The sequence below is a fragment of the Schistocerca nitens genome, chromosome 8 (assembly GCF_023898315.1).
Source record: "Schistocerca nitens isolate TAMUIC-IGC-003100 chromosome 8, iqSchNite1.1, whole genome shotgun sequence".
Taxonomy (NCBI): domain Eukaryota; kingdom Metazoa; phylum Arthropoda; class Insecta; order Orthoptera; family Acrididae; genus Schistocerca; species Schistocerca nitens.
The window spans coordinates 124,433,397-124,457,326 of record NC_064621.1 but is presented as its reverse complement, the minus strand read 5'-3'; the positions used below and the strand labels follow the sequence as shown (position 1 = coordinate 124,457,326).

Below are 23,930 nucleotides of genomic sequence, written 5' to 3'. Positions count from 1 at the left end.
TACATCTTTCGAAAGCCGTCTGTGCCGGTCAAAACTTGGAGGTAACAAGTCGTTTCGGGCTCCTTCCAGGTATAAGGGATTTCTCAAATCACGGACAAGCATACATTTTCAGTATCACTTTATGCGTTTGGTCGTTTACTAGTCGATAGTTATGAGTATTACATTATTTTTGATAATAAAAATTAGTAGACTGCCAAATAATATTGTAAATTTAATAAAATTTCATCCGATTACACGTATTTTCCCCATTATATCAATTGTAATATAAATAATAAAAGAAACTGACGAACGGAACTCGATCCAGCGGCTTGAACGCCAAACACTTAAAATAAAGTTGTTCTATATTGTTCGTTGAATTTGTTGAGGGCGGGCGTTCGATGATCCGTTCCCTCAGTATTTTAATTATAAAGGTAAGCTAACGCTCTAACCGAACACGCTGAGCTACCGTGCCGGCACCACTCGGCTGCAACCGCTTCATGGTTAAAATGGCCACGCAGATACATATTTGACGACCGAAATTATCTTACGATTTTCTCAGTAGCGCTTGAGAAGTACGCGCTACTGCTTACACATTTTGTTGTCCTCATGGAGTACCACGACTGTACGAAGTTTGCAGTAAATCCGCGTTCCAAACGTCTTGGCTTCCCCTTTTCAGTCACGTTCCAGCGGGACATGATGCTGACGGTTGTTATCTCGTTTAAAGAAGAGGTTGTGTGCCTTAGGGTCTGGAACCCTCCAGCAGCTGTGCTGACGTCTTAAATTATGCTGGCTGCGCGTAAAACGAGGCTGGAACGTGTTGCCAGCTCTAGTGGCAAGATCGTCGACTGTAAGGGAACATAACTCGGTTATGAAACACTACAGCCAGGCACGTGGCATTAAGAAGCTCTATAACGTAATAATTGTGACATATTTGCGTGACTTCAGCAGTTTTATTGTATGAAAGATGACTATCTGAATAACTGTAATCTACTAATCGATATCGAGAACAGCCAAACTCTCACGAATGAGTCAAGCTTTGGCTGCTTGCTGACCCAATCGGTGAAATAGTATGTGACGGGGGATGCAGTAGTCTGCAAAACGCGTTATGATAATCATTGTACTCGGAATAAACTACAGTGTCGCTGAATTGTTCTGCACCCTCTTACGAGCAATACTTACTGCGTGATGAGAGTTTCCCAGCAGGTCACAGTAGATCTATTCATCGTTCTGCCATTTGAAGAATGTTTACTTCTTTTTTTGACTCATCAGTCTTTGCTTGATGAGGCCCGCCACAAATTCCTCTCCTGTGCCAATCTCTTCATCTCAGAGTAGCACTTGCAATCTACGTCCTCAATTATTAGCTGGATATATTCCAATCTCTGTATTCTTCTACAGTTTTTACCCTCTGCAGCTCCCACTAGCAGCGTGGAAGTCATTCCGTCTTAACAGATGTCCTATCTTCCTGTCCCTTCTCCTTGACAGTGTTTTTCACATATCCCTTTCCTCTCCGATTCTGCGCAGAACTACCTCATTCCTTATCAGTCCACCTAATTTTCAACATTCGTCTGTAGCACCACATTTCAAATGTTTTGATTCTCTGCTGTTCCGGTTTTCCCACAATCCATGTTTCACTACCGTGCAATCTGTGGTCCAAACGTATATTCTCAGACATTACTTCCTCAAACTAAGGCCTATGTTTGATGCTAGTAGACTTCTCTTGGCCAGCAATGCCATTTTTGTCAGTGCTAGTTTGCTTTTGATGTCCTCCTTGCTACGTCCGACACCGCTTATTTTGCTGCCTCGTAGCAGAATTGCTCAACTGAATCTACTTCGTGACCATCAATCCTGATATTGAGTTTCTCGTTGTTCTCATTTCTGTTACTTCTCATTACCTTCCTCGTTCTTCGATTTACTGTCAATCCATATTCTGTACTCATTAGACCATTGCATTCAGCATATCATGTAACTCTTCTTCCCTTTCACTGAGGATAGCAATCCAGCGAATCGTATCATTGATATACTTTCATCTTGAATTTTACTTCCACTCCGGAATCATTCTTTCATTTCCATCATTGCTTCTTCGATGTACAGAGTGAACAGTAGGGGCGAATGGCTACGTCCCTGTCTTACACCCTGTTTAATCCGAGTACTTTGTTCTTAGTCGCCCACTTATATTGTTCCCTCTCGGATCTTGTACATATTGTATGTCACGCGTCTCTCCCTATAGCTTACCCCTACTTTTTACAGAATTTCGAACATCTTGTGCCATTTTACATTGTCGAACGCTTTTTCCAGGTCCACAAATCCCATGAAGGTGGCTTCATTTTTCTTTAGTCTTGCTTCCATTATCATCCACAAGGTCAGAATCGCCTCTCTGGTGCGTTTACCTTTCCTAAAGCCGAACTGATCGACATTTAATACATCCTCAGTTTTCCATTCTTCTGTGTATTATTGTTGTCAGCAACTTTGATACATGAGCTGTTAAGCACTCTTCAACTCTTGTAGTCTTAGGAAAAGTGTGGATGATATTTTTCCGAAGTGTGTGTGCGAAATCTTTTGGGACTTAACTGATAAGGTCATCAGTCCCTAAGCTTACACACTACTTAACCTAAATTATCCTAAGGACAAACACACACACCCATGCCCGAGGGAGGACTCGAACCTCCGCCGGGATCAGCCGCACAGTCCATGACTGCAGCGCCTTAGACCGCTCGGCTTTTCGAAGTCAGATGGTATATCGCATACATACATTCTACACACTAACGAAAACAGATGTTTTGTTGCCACTTCCCCAATGATTTTAGAAATTCCGATGGAATGTTATCCATCCCTTCTGCCTTATTTGATCTTGTTGTTGTTGTTGTTGTTGTGGTCTTCAGTCCTGAGACTGGTTTGATGCAACTCTCCATGCTACTCTATCCTGTGCAAGCTTCTTCATCTCCCAGTACGTACTGCAACCTACATCCTTCTGAATCTGCTTAGTGTATTCATCTCTTGGTCTCCCTCTACGATTTCAAGCCTCCACGCTGCCCTCCAATACTAAATTGGTGATCCCTCGATGTCTCAGAACATGTCCTACCAACCGATCCCTTCTAATAGTCAAGTTGTGCCACAAGCTCTTCTCCCCAATTCAATACCTCCTCATTAGTTATGTGATCAACCCATCTAATCTTCAGCATTCTTCTGTAGCACCACATTTCGAAAGCTTTTATTCTCTTCTTGTCTAAGCTATTTATCGTCCACGTTTCACTTCCATACATGGCTACACTCCATACAAATACTTTCACAAACGACTTCCTGACACTTAAATCAACACTCGATGTTAACAAATTTCTCTTCTTAAGAAACGCTTTCCTTGCCATTGCCAGTCTACATTTTATATCCTCTCTACTTCGACCATCATCAGTTATTTTGCTCCCCAAATAGCAAAACTCCTTTACTACTTTAAGTGTGTCATTTCCTAATCTAATTCCCTCAGCATCAACCGACTTAATTCGACTACATTCCATTATCCTCGTTTTGCTTTTGTTGATATTCATCTTATACCCTCCTTTCAAGACACTGTCCATTCCGTTCAACTGCTCTTCCTAGTCCTTTGCTATCTCTGACAGAATTACAATGTCATCGGCGAACTTCAAAGTTTTTATTTCTTCTCCATGGATTTTAATACCTACTCCGAACTTTTCTTTTGTTTCCTTTATTGCTTGCTCAATATACAGATTGAATAACATCGGGAATAGGCTACAACCCTGTCTCACTCCCTTCCCAACCACTGCTTCCCTTTCATACCCCTCGACTCTTATAACAGCCATCTGCTTTATGTACAAATTGTAAATATCCTTTCGGTCTCTGTATTTTACCCCTGCCACCTTCAGAATTTGAAAGAGAGTATTCCAGTCAACATTGTCAAAAGCTTTCTCTAAGTCTACAAATGCTAGAAACGTAGGTTTGCCTTTTCTTAATCTTTGTTCCAAGATAAGTCGTAAGGTCAGTATTGCCTCACGTGTTCCAACGTTTCTACGGAATCCAAACTGATCTTCCCCGAGGTCGGCTTCTATCAGTTTTTCCATTCGTCTGTAAAGAATTCGCGTTAGTATTTTGCAGCTGTGACTTATTAAACTGATAGTTCGGTAATTTTCACATCTGTCAACACCTACTTTCTTTGGGATTGGGATTATTATATTCTTCTTGAAGTCTGAGGGTATTTCGCCTGTCTCATACATCTTGCTCACCAGATGGTAGAGTTTTGTCAGGACCGGCTCTCCCAAGGTTGTCAGTAGTTCTAATGGAATGTTGTCTACTCCCGGGGCCTTGTTTCGACTCAGGTCTTTCAGTGCTGTGTCAAACTCTTCACGCAATATCATATCTCCCATTTCATCTTCATCTACATCCTCTTTCATTTCCATAATATTGTCCTCAAGTACATCGCCCTTGTATAGGCCCTCTATATACACCTTCCACCTTTCTGCTTTCCCTTCTTTGCTTAGAACTGGGTTTCCATCAAAGCTCTTGATATTCATGCAAGTGGTTCTCCTTTCTCCAAAGGTCTCTCTAATTTTCTTGTAGGCAGTATCTATCTTACCCCTAGTGAGATAAGCCTCTACATCCTTTCATTTGTCCTCTAGCCATCCCTGCTTAGCCATTTTGCACTTCCTGTCGATATCATTTTTGAGACGTTTCTATTCCTTTTTGCCTGCTTCATTTGCTGCATTTTTATATTTTTCCTTTCATCAATTAAATTCAATATTTCTTCTGTTACCCAAGGGTTTCTACTAGCCCTCGTCTTTTTACGTATTTGATCCTCTGCTGCCTTCACTATTTCATCCCTCAAAGCTACCCATTCTTCTTCTACTGTATTTCTTTCCCCCATTCCTGTCAATTGTTCCCTTATGCTCTCCCTGAAACTCTGTACAATCTCTGGTTCTTTCAGTTTATCCAGGTCCCATCTCCTTAAATTCCCACCTTTTTGCAGTTTCTTCAGTTTTAATCTACAGTTCATAACCAATAGATTGTGGTCAGAGTCCACATCTGCCCCTGGAAATGTCTTACAATTAAAAACTGGTTCCTAAATCTCTGTCTTACCATTATATAATCTATCTGATACCTTTTAGTATCTCCAGGGTTCTTCCATGTATACAACCTTCTTTCATGATTCTTAAACCAAGTATTAGCTATGATTAAGTTATGCTCTGCGCAAAATTCTACAGGCCGCTTCCTCTTTCATTTCTTAGCCCCAATCCATATTCACCTACTATGTTTCCTTCTGTCCCTTTTCCTACTGACGAATTCCAGTCACCGATGACTGATCGATCTTATGTCCTTCAAACCTCTGTAAAAGACACATTCCACAGTCACGATTATAATTTCAGATTATTTTGAACAAGTGATGATATAAGGCTGTTAAACACTTTTCAAAAATCAGTATTTGACACATGTTGCCTTAATACATAACGATTCTTTGTTATTTGTTTGAAATTGGTGCCTCATTAAAGAAGTGGAATAGAGCTATTGCACAAAATCATTAGTTTTGAAATTACAATTTCACTTGGTTCCTTACAGTAAAGCACCAGAATCTTGAAAAATTCAAAGAAAATCAAAGGCTTTTGGCTGTAATTATTATTTTTGCTTCATACAGCAACAGTGATGAGTTTCGTCATTGTCACTGCTGTCAAGTGCACTTATAACGTAACAGCCAACTCAAATAGGATACAGAATACGAGCATAGTCATCCAATCTAGCTTCACCTTCGTAACAGATAATCATAGATAGATAGCCACAGGTAGATAACCACAGATAATTGCTTTGACGAATAAAAAAACGATTTTCTATTACAAATAAGTAATTTCATCTGATGGCGTAATTTAACAGTATTTGATAGCTATGCAGCAGTTTCAAAGAATACTTGCGGTTCTGGCGTTACATCAGTTACCTCTCCATACTGCCCACTAGCAATTTGCAAGACTGAAACACAGGTTAAGCCAGTATACTGCATAGTAATGGATGCATGTTTTACTGTATATAACATCTGAGCCAAATAAAAACCTTACACCTTCATATTCAGAGGCAGGCTTTAATAGACCCTAATTATGTTCGTCGATATAGATCTCGACAACATCCAGTGAACAGTATTTTACACGGTTAAAAGTCTAGTCGAATATGATTAATATGACATTGCACCATCACATTTCTTTCCTACAACAGCTATCCTAAACAAAATAGAAAGAAGCAATGGTAGAGTGTTAATGGTTTACTTTGTGATAACTAGAGTAGACAATCCAATTTTTACATACATAAAATGAACTGCGATTCCACTAACAGACCATGTATAGAATCTGTTCTTCGTGTTCAAAGATGCTCGGATATAATTGCCGGTGTGAACAATGGGACATTATCCACAATGATGTGCTAGTCAGTACGGTAGAAGCTAACAATTTCAAAATATACCTGACTGTAATTCATTCATGGAAAGCAACAAGAGAAATGAATAGAACACAGTGGAATTATCATCTACTACCTCACAGTGCCATCTGCCCGTCTACATCAGACTGTAGGAGACTCTACCTACATACACAAAAAACACCCATATCGTGATTGTTCCTTGTAACACACGAATCGTTCTTTCGCGCTGATCTGTTTCTGACTTCAACTGTCTCTCCCTCGCTTCAGGACCTCAGATAATAGACGTAATAAACTGATTTCTTTGGGCCCTTCTCATTCATACCTATAAAGGGAAATTGTACGTTTCCTATGAAACAAAAAAATTGGTTCAAATGGCTCTGAGCACTATCCGACTTAACTTCTGAGGTCATCAGTCGCCTAGAACTTAGAACTAATTAAACCTAACTAACCTAAGGACATCACACACATCCATGCCCGAGGCAGGATTCGAACCTGCGACCGTAGCAGTCGCTCGGTTCCAGACTGCAGCGCCTAGAACCGCACGGCCACTCCGGCCGGCTCCTATGAAACAACTGAGCAGTAAATGTAATTCGTATAAGCAGTCATACATTTGAAAATTACACGAATTTCTCCACAATTCGACTCAGTCTTGATTGTTGAACTGAGCAGTAATTTGAACGTAGGAGTGCTTACTATTGTCTGACGATGTCGCCTTGAACGGAGTACAGCCATGTGCACGCCACCTGAAATTGCAAAACTACACATCACAAACAGAGGATAATTACGTTTTGTTTATTGTGAACAAATTCATTTAAAAATCGTTATTAATTATGTGCATGAGCAAGTAACATTCGTAACGGTACATGAGATACCATAGCCAGGTGGCAATTAGTCTGCTCGTTAATTTTCAAAGTTTTGTTTCCATGTGGATTCAGGATGGACTACAATTTGTTTCGTCCCCTGCATATGACTACGCATTACGATATGTCGGTACGCCATGCCAGAGACGTTCTCATATCCTCACTCAAGTTTCCGGCGGAAGATGTGAGGATATCAGACTTTTAGCGCACAATTTTAGTAATCAACCTTAAAATACTCTGAATTTTATAGGCCAGAATATGTCTTCATTCTTAAGAATGCAGATGGTGGTGTTATTGTTGTGTCTATTTCATACAGCATAGACACAATGAGGTAGCTAGGTGCACGCTAAACTAACGCAGACGGGCTTGAAGTCTGGAACAGGAGACTTATTAATGAATAAGACGAAAAGTACGTAGCTGGAATAATATACTTATCTTTATTCTCTTGTTGGAATACATCTCTCTTTACTATTAGTAAGCTATAAGCACTGATACAAATGGCGCCTTGCTAGGTAGTAGCTATGGACTAAGCTGAAGGCTATTCTATCTGTCTCTCGGCAAATGAGAGGAAGACTTCGTAGGTCTAGTCGCAAGCAATGTCGTCCGTACAACTGGGGCGAGGTCTAGTCCGTGTCTTGTGACCTGCCATGTGGTGGCGCTAGGTTTGCGATTACACAGTGGCGACACGCGGGTCCGACATGTACTACAGGACCGCGGCCGATTTAAGTTACCACCTAGCAAGTGTGGTGTCTAGCGGTGACACCACAGTTATATTTTCAGTGTTATAGTCACAAGGACCACCAGTTCACAAATTGTCAAAATAATAGTCCTCATTTACTAGTCTATAAATAAGGAGAAAGCATTATTTGACCTCAGAATATGGATATCAGTTTATGCATCCATGCATATTTTCTCTGGGACGATAAAATGCCACGAAAAGGAAAAGCGACCATGTAACACACCTATTTCGTACGAATACTAACACATGGTTTAGAAACATGTACTCTGCTAAACAAAGACCTCAGCAGAACTCAAGCAACAGAATTGAGATTCATTAGGCCTACGAGCCAAACAACTAGAAAGGACAAAATCAGGAATCAGGTGAATAGAAAAGTAACTGGTATTGAGGTTCCTGTTACCAGTGTCATTAAGAATCGCAGGCTTCAGTGATATGAGCACATAATGAGAATGAACAGTGAAAGACCTGGCAAAAGCTATTTCAACCTGAACCTCATCGGAAGAAGATCACGAGGAAGACGAAGAAAACGCTGGTTAGAGACTGTAAGATCAGATGTGGAGGAGAAAGGACACAAATGCAAAGTTGCCCTGGAATAGAAGACGTATGAAGACAGAGGGAGGTGAGGAGTGCTTGTACACCGCACCCGCGAAACTGAGTTGGAGAACGATGATGACGATGATGATGAATCCCAATCGCAGAAGATCCGTTTTCACTCACAGTTACTCTTCACTTGACGCGAATGCGGTTTGCCTTTAGCGCCTATGGTGCGAGTCACTTAACAAATGGTTCAAATGGCTCTGAGCACTATGGGACTTAACTTCTGAGGTCATCAGTCCCCTAGAACTTAGACCCACTTAAACCTAACTAACCTAAGGACATCACACACATCCATGCCCGAGGCAGGATTCGAACCTGCGACCGTAGCTGTCGTGCGGTTCCAGACTGTAGCGCCTAGAACCGCTCGGTCACTCCGGCCGGCGATTCACTTAACAGCCTGGCTGTCTTCGACGCAGTCCTTCGGCGAAAACCTATTGAGTTAACACAGTGGTAACGTGCTAGCCTAGTGTTCGTATCGTGTGGCATTCTGAGCCCTGTCCCGTTGTACATTTATTTTTCCACTGTTTCTCCAAACTGCAGTTGTTTGCAGATGCTGTCTTTTATCGTCTTGTAAAGTCATAAGATGATCGAAACCAATTGCAAAATGATATAGACAGTACATCAGTGTGGTGCGAAAAGTGGCAATCCACTTCAAATAACGAAAAGTGTGAAGTCATCCAAATGAGTAAAAAAAGGATTTCGCTAAATTTTGTTAGGCTATAAATCACACAAATATAAAGACTGTCAGTTCAACTAGATACTTATGGATTGCAGTTACGAATAAGTTAAACTGGATCGATTATATATATAATGCAGTGGAGGAAGCTAACCAAACACTGCACTTTATAGGAAAAACACTCAGAAAAAGCAAGAGGTTACATTACGCTTGTTCACCTTCTTTTGCAGGATGAGCGGCGTGGGATCCGCTTCAGACATGATTGGTAATCCTTAAAACAAAGGCGGTTTTCGTTGCTGCAGGATCTTCCACGAAATTTCAATCACCTGCTTTCTCCTCAGAGTGTGAAAATATTTTTTCTAGCCCACCTACACAGAGAAAAACATCTATCATAATAAAATAAAAGAAATCAGAGGTTACTCAGAAAGAGTTAAGTGTTCGTTTTTTTCCGCGCGCTGTTCGAAAGTGGAGAAGTAAAGAAATAGCTTGAAGGTGCTTAGATGAACCTTCTGCGAGGCACCTAATAACTGCGAATTGCAGAGTAATCATGCGTCCTCTTCTTCTGTCTCACAACGAGCCGCACAAGAACCTTCTGGTAACTGCTGAATGTAAGGCGCATGTAATGATAACAAAACTATGGTGATTTATTTTTAAGCTTTGTCGTGCATGAAACTCCACGCAGTTTTTATTCGAGTGTACTGCAAGTGTTTGTCAAAAAAGTGGTCTTATTGCCAAAAATTACTTGTCCCGGGAAGGTTTACATTACGCAATTGGTATTTGTGTGGAACATAAATACCATATTCAAATATAAAGACTGACATTCTAAATGTATGTAGTACAGACGTGAGGTACAGAATCGTCGTTAAGAAATTGTTAAATACAAATCTTTAGTTTATGATTATTTCTGGAAGTAAATACCTCTTTGAAGGGAGTTATTTCACGATCTCTATATGTATACTTCAACGATCCACTTGTCACACTACGAAGTGTGACGGATGGGACGAAGTGATATACTATAATAATTTACCCCGTTCTGTTGCAGTCGTTTATGGCTCCCAGGGGGACAAATTGTTGATACCACTCCGTGTGCATTCGAACTTATTTAATGTTATCTAAGTTTTACGTGGCAGGCGAACAGATAAAAAGACATGGGTTATGGTGGGAAATGAATGGTCTGAGAGATATCGCATCGCAGGCATTTGGAACAAGCGATGCCAATTTAACAACGTCGTGAACGGTGACGTAATTACGTTGAATGCTGAAGGCATTTAAAACTTGTAGGTGATGTTGTAACAAGAAGAAGTGTGAAAGCACACAGTAGGACGTACAAGGTAATCACTGCGTTACACCACATACACTAGGTCAACTACTTGTAACAACGATCATTATGCTTACACAAATTACCTTCCTACGAGTGCTGTGAAAATCTGCATGAGTCGCCCGACGATTTGAGACGGAGCTCACCTTTGCTTTGTGATGTCGACGCTGGTAAGTACGCTGTAGTGTGCAATTTTCAATAACGTTACAGTTTTTTAGATTATTATCAATAAAAGAACATTTAATTAGCAACTGTTTTCATTTCACTGTATGAACAACTGCCTGACACATTGAAGAATGTTGCATATGTTGCTGCGTCAAGTGGTATTACAGGAAAGCGACTAGTAAGTACCAGGGAAACTTCGCGTAGGGCATGGACGCCCCGTCAAAACAAGGACAGTCTTTTACGGCGACTTTTGGTAGCATCGGTTGGGACCAGTGACGTTAAGCGCATTAAGACAAAGCTGCCCCTAGACTGTCAATAATACTGGCCAACAACATGGTGCGACGTACTGACGGTTGGCATTAGACAACGAATCGTTAGCGCGCAATGTTTGTGACAAATCTAGGACACGCAGTACTTACGGATACGGACGCCAGCTGCTATTTCGCTTTTGGACAGGCTTTGCGCTCACGTGAGGAAAAGAGGAGGCGTAGATGGATGAATGACTTTTACTGAGTGAGTCGAGGAAAGCGAGGCTAATGATAATTATCGGAATTTTTTGAGGGTGGGTGCCCTCTTATCAAATGTGCTTTTGGAAATGGCTACATCTATAACTGTGATTACATCTTTGTAATATTTATTTATTAGGATCCAGTTTTTAAAAGCAAGAAATAGGTACATTTTTATTTATATTGTGCTCAAGTATTTCTTGCCCTTCCAAAATATTCAAGGGATCGAAGTACCTGTAGCTCGTTAGCACCAGCTCCGCTTTACCATTCACTCGTATTTACTTTCAACTATTTCTTATAATTTGCCCGCAATGAATTTAATTTTCTTACTAATTGAAACTTATCATCTTCTAGGTAAATTTCCCTGCTTATCAGCTTCCGGGTACATTTCCCTCTACGTCGACAACTGATCGTATTGCTCCAATTTCTTTGCGAGACTACTAAGCTCATCAGGCACACAGTTAGTTACCCCTATACAAATCATTATAAGCATCAGTTAATATACCGTGTAATTCCGCTCCTGGACTTAACAATCGCCTGGATTCGCTTAGGAAGTCAGTCCACAAGATTGAATAGATACGTAGCATCCAGGTTAAGACACCCACTGAGGATTTTATCGATCAGTTTGTACTGGTTGCCCTGGAGAGAACAGTACAATGATTTAAGACAGTTACGATATTTGAAAGACATACGTAAAAATGTACAGAAAAAATACATTATCATTCAACGTAATTGTACTTAAAATATCGATTTATTTACGTTTAGTTACGTTGCATTTTGGTTAAATGTATGTGTTCATTAGCACTTAAAACCTTTATTTATGTATCTTTAGGATCCCTACTTGTTGGGAAATTAATTTCTTTTTCAGAATATCAGAACGCGCAATAGAACGCGACCCTTTGAATGATTGTTGTTGGCTATTTGCGCGGCCTTAACGTGTTATTTGAATGTTGCCAATATTAAACGACACTTTTGTCGCCACCAGCTGGAACTAGCGACTTTAAGCACGCTACGCAGCTGCAAAATGAACCGAGGATGACCGGTGTTCTGCCTGTTTCTGTCGTAGCTGCACACGAGGCGCTGCTGCTGCTGCTGCTGCTGCTGCTGGTGTTCACCACGAGCGCCGCGGCGGAGCTGAAGACGCGCTACGACCAGCACAGTGGGCGGGTCTCCATCTCCACCAGCAGAGGTGAGCGTCCCACCCCACACCCTCACCCGCCCGCAAGTCACTGCCACAAGTGTGCCGACTCTTCCCTGTTGACAACTACAAAGTTCGGAAAGTATGCTCACAGAAGCGAATCATGTACCGCATATTACGGACACTATGGACACTATAGACTATAAGATGCACCTTATTTTTAAGCAATTTTGTTAAAAAAATATTTTTATCATTTTTATTATTAGATTACAAAGCCAGGCTAAAAATAATTCTTAGTTTATAAAACCTAACTGACTTATAAAATCCCATAAAATCGTCATCTTCTGGTTTTGGCTATTTTGCATTCAGTCCCCTATTTGCACATTGAGTCTTCCTCATCTTTTTCAATTCTTCTTTACTAGCATGCCAATCGCGAATGGTTTTTCTGTTGGTGGAGGGCCGAAATGCCGCTCAGCCGCTCTGTTTCCCTGTTCTTCTGGACTTACTATTACTTCAATTTATAGACCGCATCTTATGAATACCTTTTATTCTTCCAGAATGAGATTTTCACTCTGCAGCTGAGTGTGCGCTGATATGAAACTTCCTGGCAGATTAAAACTGTGTGCCAGACCGAGACTCGAACTCGGGACCTTTGCCTTTCGCGGGCAAGTGCGCTACAGCTGTGCTACCCAAGCACGACTCACGCCCCGCCCTCACAGCTTTACTTCTGCCGGTACCTCGTCTCCTGTTAAGTTTGGAAGGTAGGAGACGAGGTACTGGCAGAAGTAAAGCTGTGAGGACGGGGCGTGAGTCGTGCTTGGGTAGCTCAGTTGATAGAGCACTTGCCCACGAAAGGCAAAGTTCCCGAGTTCGACTCTCGGTCTGGCACACAGTTTTAATCTTCCATGAAGTTTCATACCTTTTATTCTTTTTTTCCATTAAGAAACTAGCTACAGACAAAACATATTGTTTTGTTACTGATAACACAAATCACTTTCAGTTCAAGTTCACTGGCACCATAGACTACAATGACACATCACATGCTACACAGTGTTCTGGGTTTGTGACAACGGAACGGAAGGGAGACATTGTTAGCAAGCTTGTGAATCCCTGCAACTTAATGTTCGTCGTATCGGTGAAGTGTTGCTGCCAGTGGAATCCAGTGTTGCCAGATAGAGGTAGGTTTCCCGCGGCATCGAATACATGACCATTTTTAAGACTCGCGGGAATTTTAATTCAAACACTGAATATTTCTGTATTAGTTTCGAGTATAAGACGCATCTGAACATTGGAGGCAATTAATCGAGGAAAAATGTGAGTCTTATAGTCCGCAAAATATTGTAATTCAGTTAGAGTCCAAATGCAGCGGATCCTCCTAGTTCACTTCAAGAGTTCTGCAAATGATTAAATTCGATGCAGGACATTTGTTAGATAAAAATACACGCGGATTTCCCATTAACCGTACTATGTTGATAATGGAACATCGTCACTTGTGAAGCCACTGTGGGGTGTTGACGTCGGGTGGACAGTGGTCTCGGCTATGCCTTTATTTGTGACGTAACCCATTGCCACCAGCAGCCGTAAATTCGTCTCTGAAGCAACATTCGAATGTAATATTTCTCCTCCCCTTCTCCCACACTCACGTGTTCTCACAAAGAGGGGAGGTACGAGCCAATCTGGGTTTCTAGGGAAATACTTTTCAAACAACAGTAATCTGGTTCACAAATGTGGAGGAGTTTCAGTCCACATATTGATGTTCACCCTCGGTGACTCTGGCCGGGTTCTGGTGGTGGCCGACAAACAGTAGAGACTTAAGGCCTTCGTATAAGGGGATTCTACATCTACATGGATACTATGCAAATCACATTTAAGTGCCTGGCAGAGGGTTCATGGAACCACCTTCACAATTCTCTAATATTCCAATCTCGTATAGCGCGCGGAAAGAATGAACACCTATATCTTTCCGTAAAAGCTCTTATTTCCCTTATTTTATCGTGATGATTGTTCCTCCCTATGTAGGTCGGAGTCAAAAATATATTTTCACATTCGGAGGAGAAAGTTGGTGATTGGAATTTCGTGAGAAGACTCCGTCGCTACGAAAAACGCCTTTCTTCTAATGATTTCCAGCCCAAATCCTGTATCATTTCTGCGAAGCTTTCTCCCATATTTCGCGATGTATAAAACGTGCTGCGTTTCTTTGAACTTTTTCGATGTACTCCGTCAGTCCTATCTGGTAAGGATCACACACCGCTCAGCAGTATTTCAAGAGAGGACGGACAAGCGTAGCGTAGGCAGTCTCCTTAGTAGGTCTGTTAGATTTTCTAAGTGTCCTGCCAATAAAACGCAGTCTTTGGTTAGCCTTCCCCACAACATTTTCTACGTGTTCCTTCCAATTTATATTGTTCGTAACTGTAATACCTAGGTATTTAGTTGAATTGACGACTTTTAGACTAGACAGATATATCGTGTAACCGAAGTTTAACGAGCTCCTTTTAGCAGTCATGTGGATGACCTCACACTTTTCGTTATTTAGGGTTAACTGCCACTTTTCGCACCATTCCGATATTTTTTCTAAATCTTTTTGCAAGTTTGGTTTGATCTTCTGATGACTTTATTAGTCGATAAACGACAGCATCATCGGCTGCTCAAATTGTCTCCCAAATCGTTTATACAGATAAGGAACAGCAAAGGGCCATAACACTACCTTGGGGAACGCCAGAAATCACTTCTGTTTTACTCGATGTCTTTCCGTCAATTACTACGAACTGTGACTTCTCTCACAGGAAATCACAAATCCAGTCACAAAACCGAGCCGATATTCCATAAGCACGCAATCTCACTACGGTCCTCTTGTGTGGTACAGCGTCAAAAGCCTTCCGGAAATCCAGAAATACGGAATCGATCTGAAATGTCTTGTCACCAGCACTCAACACTCCATGTGAATAAAGAGCTAGTTGTGTTTCATAGGAACAATGTTCTCTAAACCCATGCTGACTGTGTCAATAGACCTTTCTCCTCGAGGTAATTCATAATGTTCGAATACATGTTCCAAAATCCTGCTGCATATCGACGTCAACTGTAATTTAGTGGATTACTTCTACTACCTTTCTTGAATATTGGTGTGACCTGTGCAACTTTGTTGCCAGTGTATGGGGAGAATGATTTTAAACTGATTATAATTTTTTTTTCATTAAGTGCATTCAATAATATACAAGGGTTGTTAAATAAGTAATGCCTCACATTTTTTTTCTCAGAACGTATTTATTATTAAGAGTCAGAATTTGGTGAAAATGTACATCAACATTTCTTGTCCATGCCCTATTTTTCTACTTCTTCTCCACTACGTTCTATGGTCGTTTTCCAACGTTGTAGAAGAGCATGTATTCCCTGCTGGTAACAGCTCTTGTCCTGTAGGCGCAGCCATGCTTTCACTCCACGACTGATACTCACGTCACCTTCAATGTGTGCTCCCTGTAGAGAATCTTTAAGCAGCCCAAAGAGACGGAAGTCCGAGCGTGCCAGGACTGGACTGTAGGCTGGATGAGGCAATGATGTCCAGCCCAGGTACTCAGACTTGTGTGTGGGTGTGCATTATCGTGTTGGAGCAAGATTCTTGTCCAATCGAACACGTTGTAAACAGTTTTTGAGTTTATTCAGAATCTTCACATATGCCCCTGAATTTATGGTTGTCCCTCTTGGCATCAGATCCATGAGAATGATGCAATCACAATCCCAGAAGACTGTGACCATGACTTTTCTGGCAGACGGGATTGTCTTGAATTTCTACTTTTGTGGTGAATGAGGATGACGCCACTCCATGGACTCATTGCGTATTCCCTGCAGGCTAATTGGTGCTGGCTCGGTCACACCATGTTTTCTGTTCAGATCCCGAAGCATGAGATGGCTGCAAGCTGTGAAGTACTAGGATGGTTTGAAAAGTTCTCGGAACGTAATAGAAAAAAAAATACTTATATCACTGAAATTTCTTTTATTTTTCAATGTGGTCTCCTTGTAGGTTAATGCTTTTGGTCCAACGATATTCCAGTGCCTTGATGCCATCTCAGAAATGAGTTTCCTCCAGGCTTACAAAATAGTTGCCAACTCCGGCTATCAGTTCTTCATTTGAAGTGAATCTTGGTCCACAGAGAAAAATTTTCAGTTTTTGGAAGAGATGGAGGTCTGACGGAGCCATATCAGGTTAATAAGGCGGATGTGGCAACAATTCATACCTTAGTTCGTGTAATTTTCTCATGGCGACGCCACAGGTGTGCGGGCGCGCGTCAAGAGTCGCGGCACCCATCTTGCAGATCGTTTTTTCATTCCTAATTCTTCAGTTAAAATGTGATATACCCTTCCAGATGACATCTGGCAAGCGTGAGCAATTTGACGCACTTTCAATCGGCGATCCTCCATGACCATTTTGTGCACTTTTGCAATGATTTCTGGAGTAGTGACACATCTTCGACAATCACTGCGCGAATCATCATCTAAGCTCTCCCGACCAGATTTAAATTCATTTGTACACTTTGCAACAGTTGAATATGAAGTAGCAGATTCCCCTAGTGTATTCTGGAAATCGGCGTGAATGTCCTTTGCTTTCATACTTTTCTTTACGGAGTACTTAATCACTGCTCGAATCTCGATTTTTTCCATCTTCGCAAATCACTACGCGGGAACAGCAACATAACTACGTCACCGCCACAGCTCTATTCCAAAAGCACTGACGTGGCACGTGTTTACAGGAAACAGTCGAATGAATATAACGTAAAGAATTCGTTGCGCTACCGGCGACCTCTCGTGGTGATTTCGACAACTTTTCAAACCACCCTCGTATTACGCCACATGGAGTGAACTTACAGTCTCTCGAGGACTGTACTGGAGCACAGCGGTATGCTGCTACGGCAAGTGTACGGAGTGGCGTTTCCCGGACGAGACAGACGCAACAGTTTTAGCCGACGTCAGCAACAACAGTGTTTCCTGAAGTTATGAGAATTTACCTTTTCAGTTCAGTTTATGGGGCAGAGCTGATTCTTGGTGAGGCGGACTTCAGCGAATCGGAATTGTTGTTACTTTTATAAGCTTCTTTTTCCTATGCGTTAGTTTATAGTGGCTAACCACTAGTTTTTCAGGGGCCAGAAAGTCTTCTCACCTTCCATCTCGCCGTCTGCAGCCGGCGTGTGGGGTTCATCTGAGGTTCTAACACTTACTTTCCTCCCTACCATCAGCCCTCTTTGTTACGACTATTTTCTGCCTCCCTTCCATTATAACCATCGCTCTCCGCTCGATACTTTGTTGCTGTTAATGGGAAGCTTGCATTCCAAGCCGAAATGGTAGCATGTATATATTACCGCTGCCAAACACAGATGCGACCATCATTATGCTGTAAACAGAACCTGGATGCATCCGAAAAAAATGACGTTTTGCCATTCGTGCACCCGGGTTCGTCGTTGAGTACACCATCGTAGGATCTCCTGTCTGTGATGCAGCGTCAAGGTTAACCGCAGCCATGGTCTCCGAGCTAATAGTCCATGCTGCTGCAAACGTAGTCGAACTGTTCGTGCAGATGGTTGTTGTCTTGCAAACGTCCCCATCTGTTGACTCAGGGATCGTGACGTGGCTGCACGATCCTTTACAGTTATGCGGATAAGATGCCTGTCATCTCGACTGCTAGTGATATGAGGCCGTTGGGATCCAGTGCGGTGTTCCGTATTACCCTCCTGAACCCACCGATTCCATATTCTGCTAACAGTCATTGGATCTCGACCAACGCGAGCAGCAATGTCGCGATACGATAAACCGCAATCGCGATAGGCTACAATCCGACCTTTATCAAAGTCGGAAACGTGATGGTACGCATTTCTCCTCCTCACACGAGGCATCACAACAACGTTTCACCAGGCAACGCAGGTCAACTGCTGTTTGTGTATGACAAATCGGTTGGAAACTTTCCTCATGTCAGCACGTTGCAGGTGTCGCCACCGGCGCCAACCTTGTGAGTATGCTCTGAAAAGCTAATCATTTGCTTATCACAGCATCTTCTTCCTCTCGGTTAAATTTCGCGTCTGTAGCACGTCATCTTCTTGGTGTAGCAATTTTAATGGCCAGTAGTGTATTTAAAGTAAACCTCATTTGCATCCTCATACTGGTGCTACTAGTGCCACTCTTATGCTGCGAGCGCTGAATTTCAGTAGACATCATCTTTCAGATGTAGGAAAAATCATACAAAATTTCGTTTATTTCGCACAACTTCTTCTTGGTGTTGCGATTTTTTTTCTGTCAATGTATACATGCAGACTAAAGCAACGAATGAACATTTGTACGAAGTTCGGGATTCAAACCCGGGTCTCCTGCTCACTAGGCAGATGCGCTAACCACTGCGCCACCCTGGCGCAGTGGCTTTCAGTAATGCACGGACGGCGCTAGCGCTCCTCCGCTTCAATCCAAACTCCCATTCACGCCTCAGCCCACTTGGTACCCCTCCCCCCTTAACTCGTACAATATTGCAGAGGATCTCCAACCGAATTGGCATAGCACCGCAGCATCGAAAGAAACGGAGGATCCTGCCTAAACCCAGTACAAGTTCTATAATCCAACCATACTTCGTGGTTGCAGAGCCTTTTTCAAGTCTTATACTTTTCTGTTGTGTGTGGGCTGAGGCGTCAATCGGAGTTTGGATTGAGAAGGTTCAAATGGTTCAAATGGCTCTGAGCACAATGGGACTTAACATCTGAGGTCATAAGTCCCCTAGACTTAGAACTACTTAAACCTAACTAACCTAAGGCCATCACACACATCCATGCTCGAGGCAGGATTCGAAGCTGCGACCTTAAGCAGCAGCGCGGTTCCAGACTGAAGCGCCTAGAACCGCTCGGTGACAACGGCCGGCTGATTGAGAAGGAAGGCGTACTACGGTAATTCGTGCAGTTGTACAAAGCCACTGTGCCAGTGTGGTGTAGTGCTTATTATCTACCTACTAAGCAGGAGACCAGGTTTCGGATCTCTACTTTGGTACAAATTTTCATTTCTCGCTTTAATCTGCACATGCAGGGTGGTCCATTGATCGTGACCTGGCCAAATATCTCACGAAATAAGCGACAAATGAAAAAAGCTACAAAGAACAAAACTTGTCTAGCTTGAAGGGGGAAACCAGATGGCGCTATGGTTGGCCCAGCGAGTAGTTCGCCCTCCGTAATGTTCGCACATGCCTTGACAATGCGCTGACGCATGTTGTCAGGCGTTGTCGGTGGATCACGGTAGCAACTATCCTTCAACTTTCCCCACAGAAAGAAATCCGGGGACGTCAGATCCGGTGAACGTGCGGGCCATGGTATGGTGCTTCGACGACCAATCCACGTATCATGAAATATCCTATTCAGTACCACTTCAACCGCACGCGAGCTATATGCCGGACATACATCATGTTGGAAGTACTCTAACATTCTGCGTGGAGTCTGTTTGTTCTATATCGTGTCTCCCTATCACTTTCGCGCAACGACGCTCTGAGCATGTTTTTAGGGAATTGTTTGAACCTGGGACCTGTTGCTGGTAAGGAGACGCCAGACCACACATGACATGTAGAATTCAGAAGAGTTCAGTGAGACTAGCGATGATATAACCAAATACTTAATGATTTCAGCGTCAGCCCCACTGCACTCCCTGTAAAAGAATCTTAATACTAACTAAATTTAGTGGAAGGGGTTCAAGGCTTTCCTATTTTTAGTTAGCTGGTAAAATAACGTCGAAAAAGCAGTTAAGTTTACCATTGGAAATTTTATTCTACTCACAAAACATCGTTTATAAATTACACTATTGATAAAATGGAATGTTTTAATACAGGGTGGTAAAAACCAACTGCGTTCAACAAAAATGTGAACGAATATTCCCTGAATGGGTTTCCAAGTTCTACAATGGATCGGAGGATGACCTATGCCATATCACATCTATAATCTAGGTTTAAATTAAGTTTCACTAAAGAGAAAACTATCAAAATGGTCTACAGTGACCCTCAATTATCTTTAATTACTTATCTAACTTGTCGTAAATTACAGTGGCTGATGTGGCTTCTCAATAACTTTATAACAGAAAAATCATCGGGTTTCAGATTTTTACTTCAAGTGGCAAATGTGAACACCATGAGCTTTAATTGACGATCGACACTAGTATTACGCAAAAAGGGGGTGTGACAGATGAGACTTCTGCAGTTCTGAGTGAAGCTTTATGCGCTGTTATGCGGCATCGCGTGCGTTCATTACCTTGTCGGTGTTCGTCAGGGGGCGGCGGACAGCACAGCTCGGCTCACCTCGCCGTCTCGGAAGCAACCCCCCCTAACTTCTCCTTACTACAATTTACCGAAGTTGGTTTAAAAAAACTATCTGGCTGTGTTTTCATCTGACCGATCAGGGTCTCAATGTTAACCTTAAGCTCCGCCAACAAAAATTCTGTCTATCCAATGAGAAACGTTATACTTTCCGTGGTGGGGCAATGTTTTTAAAGTTTGTAACGTAAGAGAGACGCGAAAAAGTCTCACGCTAAAACTTGCAGCTGGTGTGGTCCTTTTTGTGTTATCGTAAGATCTATACTGTTCTTCTGGAGGGCTCTAGCTTTTAACATGACCCCCCAGGTGGTCCTGACGTAACAGAGACGCGAAAAGTCTCACGCTAAAACTTGTGGCTGGGGGTGGCCCTTTTTGTGTTTTCGTAAGATCTATACTGTTCTTCTGGAGGGCTCTGGCATGTAACATGGGCTGGGAGTGGTCCTAACGGTTAGCTGGCGACGTGGGTGTCCGTCCCTTATCGTAGGGCCTTCTAACTTAACACGGTTCTGCTCTCGGCTTCTGTTCTCGTTTCTCCCCTCGGAACTGCGTCTGTCTCACGGTGGGAAGGTATGACATGCATTTAGGCATTCTTGTGTTAGTCTGTGGTATTCCATTTGCTCACTCGTTACCCGTATTACACTGCTGGCCACCGTAAATGCAACACCCTGAAGGAAGCATCCGAATCAAGTGAAATTTACACCATGAGTTTGCAGCGATGAGATATGCAACTGATTAGAATTTCAGCGCAGACGCACATCACGCGCGCCTGTGGCGCCACCTCATAGCGCCATTTAAGGCTTGGCGATTTCGACGAGTGTACGTTCGGCACGTGTGTTTACCTTGTGGTTGTTTCACAAGACGATCAGTTATGCCTCGTAGACAACAGCGAACATATTTTGATCAAGTATCCGAGTTCGACAGAGGAAGGATAGTGGCTTACCGAGATTGTGGATTATCATACAGAGAAATCGCTAGTCGTGTTGGATGAAACCAAACAACTGTAATACGGATATGTGACCGTTGGGTGCAGGAGGGTACGACGGACCGACGTGGTCGATCGCATTCACCTCGGTGCACCACTGCACGTGATGATAGGCAAATTGTGCGCATGGCAGTGACGGATGGCTCAGTGACATCCCGAACCATAGCACAGCACATTGCGTCTGTAACGCATCATCCAGTGTCTGCGCGTACCATTCGACGCCGTTTACAGCAGAGTGGTCTGTCCGCAAGACGTCCATTGCTTCGTCTACCACTGACGCAGAACCACAGACGTCTCCGTCGCCAATGGTGTGATGACAGACGGATGTGGACGGCAGAATGGAATGACGTTGTCTTTACTGACGAGGCACGCTTCTGTCTGCAGCACCACGATGGTCGGATTCGAGTGTGGAGACACCGTGGAGAGAGGATGCTGGACAGCTGCATTATGCACCGCCACACTGGTCTTGCACCGGGTATCATGGTATGGGGCGGTATTGGATATTACTCTCGCACGCCTCTAGTACACATTGCCGGTACTTTAAATAGCCGGCGCTACATATCCGAGGTGCTGGAGCCAGTTGTCCTTCCTTACCTTCAGGGATCGGCCACAGCCATATTTCAACAGGATAATGCGCGACCACACGTGGCACGCATTGTCCAAAGGTTCTTCGTCAACAACCAGATTGAATTGCTTCCCTGGCCGGCTCGCTCTCCGGATCTTTCGCCGATAGAAAACATGTGGTCCATGGTTGCTCAACGAGTGACCCAGATTACATCCCCAGCTGCCACAGCAGATGATCTTTGGCAACGTGTGGAAGCTGCTTGGGCTGCTGTACCCCAGGAGCACATCCAACGTCTCTTTGACTCAATGCCGAGACGTGTGGCAGCGGTGATCTCCAACAATGGCGGGTACTCTGGCTACTGATTCTGGCAGGAACCACATGTCACAGACGTCTGTAAACGTAATCATTTGATACTTGGTCAACATGTTATCTACAAAATAAATTTTGTTGTGCTACCTCTTGTCTTTCTTGGTGTTGCATTTACGGTGGCCAGCAGTGTACTTTGGTTAATTTAATGTCAGGATTTATTCGGAGCTATGTGACTTACTACTGGATTTGCTTATCATGTCAGGTTTTTCATGCAGTGAAACGTAGTAACATCGGAAATCAGGATACATTGCACCATTTAGATTGTCATCGATAAAATTGGGGCCAGTTATCCTTCCTCCCATAATGTCGCACCATACATTAACCCACCAAGGTGGCTGATGTTCCACTTGCAGCCATCTTGGATTTTCCGTTGCCCAATAGTTCATATTATGCCGGTTACGCTTCGTCGCTAAATAGAACGCGTACAAAAAATCTGTCATCGTCCCGTAATTTCTCTTGTGCCCCGTGGCAGGTCTGTACACGACGTTCAAAGTCGTCGCCATGCAACTCCTGGTGCATAGAAATATGGTACGGGTGCAATCGATGTTGATGTAGCATTCTCAGCACCGACGTTTTTGAGATTCCCGATTCTCGCGCAATTTGTCTGCTACTGATGTGCGGATTACCCCGACAGCAGCTAAAGGACCTACTTGGGCATCATCATTTGTTGCAGGTCGTGGTTGACGTTTCACATGTGGGTCAACACTTCCTGTTTCCTTAAATAACGTAACTATCTGGCGAACGGTCCGTACACTTGGATGATGTCGTACAGGATACCGAGCAGCATACATAGCTCAAGCCCGTTAGGCATTTTGATCACAATAGCCATACATCAGCACGATATCGACCTTTTACGCAATTGGTAAACGGTCCATTTTAACACGGGTAATGTATCACGAAGCAAATACCGTCCGCACTGGCGGAATGTTACGTGATACCACGTACTTAAGGGTTTGTGACTATTACAGCGCCATCTATCACAAAGCGAAAAAAGTGGTCCAACTAAAACATTCATATTTCTTTACGTACTACACGAATATGTAATATAAAATGGGGGTTCCTATTTTTAAAAAACGCAGTTGATATCCGTTTGATCTATGGCAGCGCCATCTAGCGGGCCAACCATACCGCCATCTGGTTTCCCCCTTCAAGCTAGACAAGTTTCGTTCTTTGTAGTTTTTTTCGTTTGACGCTTATTTCGTGAGATATTTGAGCCGGTCACGATCAATGGACCACCCCGTATACAAGAAGAAAAGTCAGCCAAGCAGTTGCAAATAAAGATTTATTCGCTCTTGACTTAGGACCTAGGTTTCGACATTTGTA

General features: G+C 42.9%; 1 protein-coding gene across 1 annotated transcript in view; it reads left to right on the top strand.

Moving 5' to 3' along the window:
• The first annotated feature begins 12,274 nt into the window (after window positions 1-12,274).
• The window catches only part of LOC126199440 (myogenesis-regulating glycosidase-like), a 57,662-nt gene continuing 46,006 nt past the window's right edge, over window positions 12,275-23,930 (top strand). Inside the window, exon 1 of the mRNA XM_049936358.1 lies at window positions 12,275-12,428. Within this exon, the coding sequence (XP_049792315.1) occupies window positions 12,275-12,428 (154 nt within the window). The remainder of the gene's footprint in view (window positions 12,429-23,930) is intronic.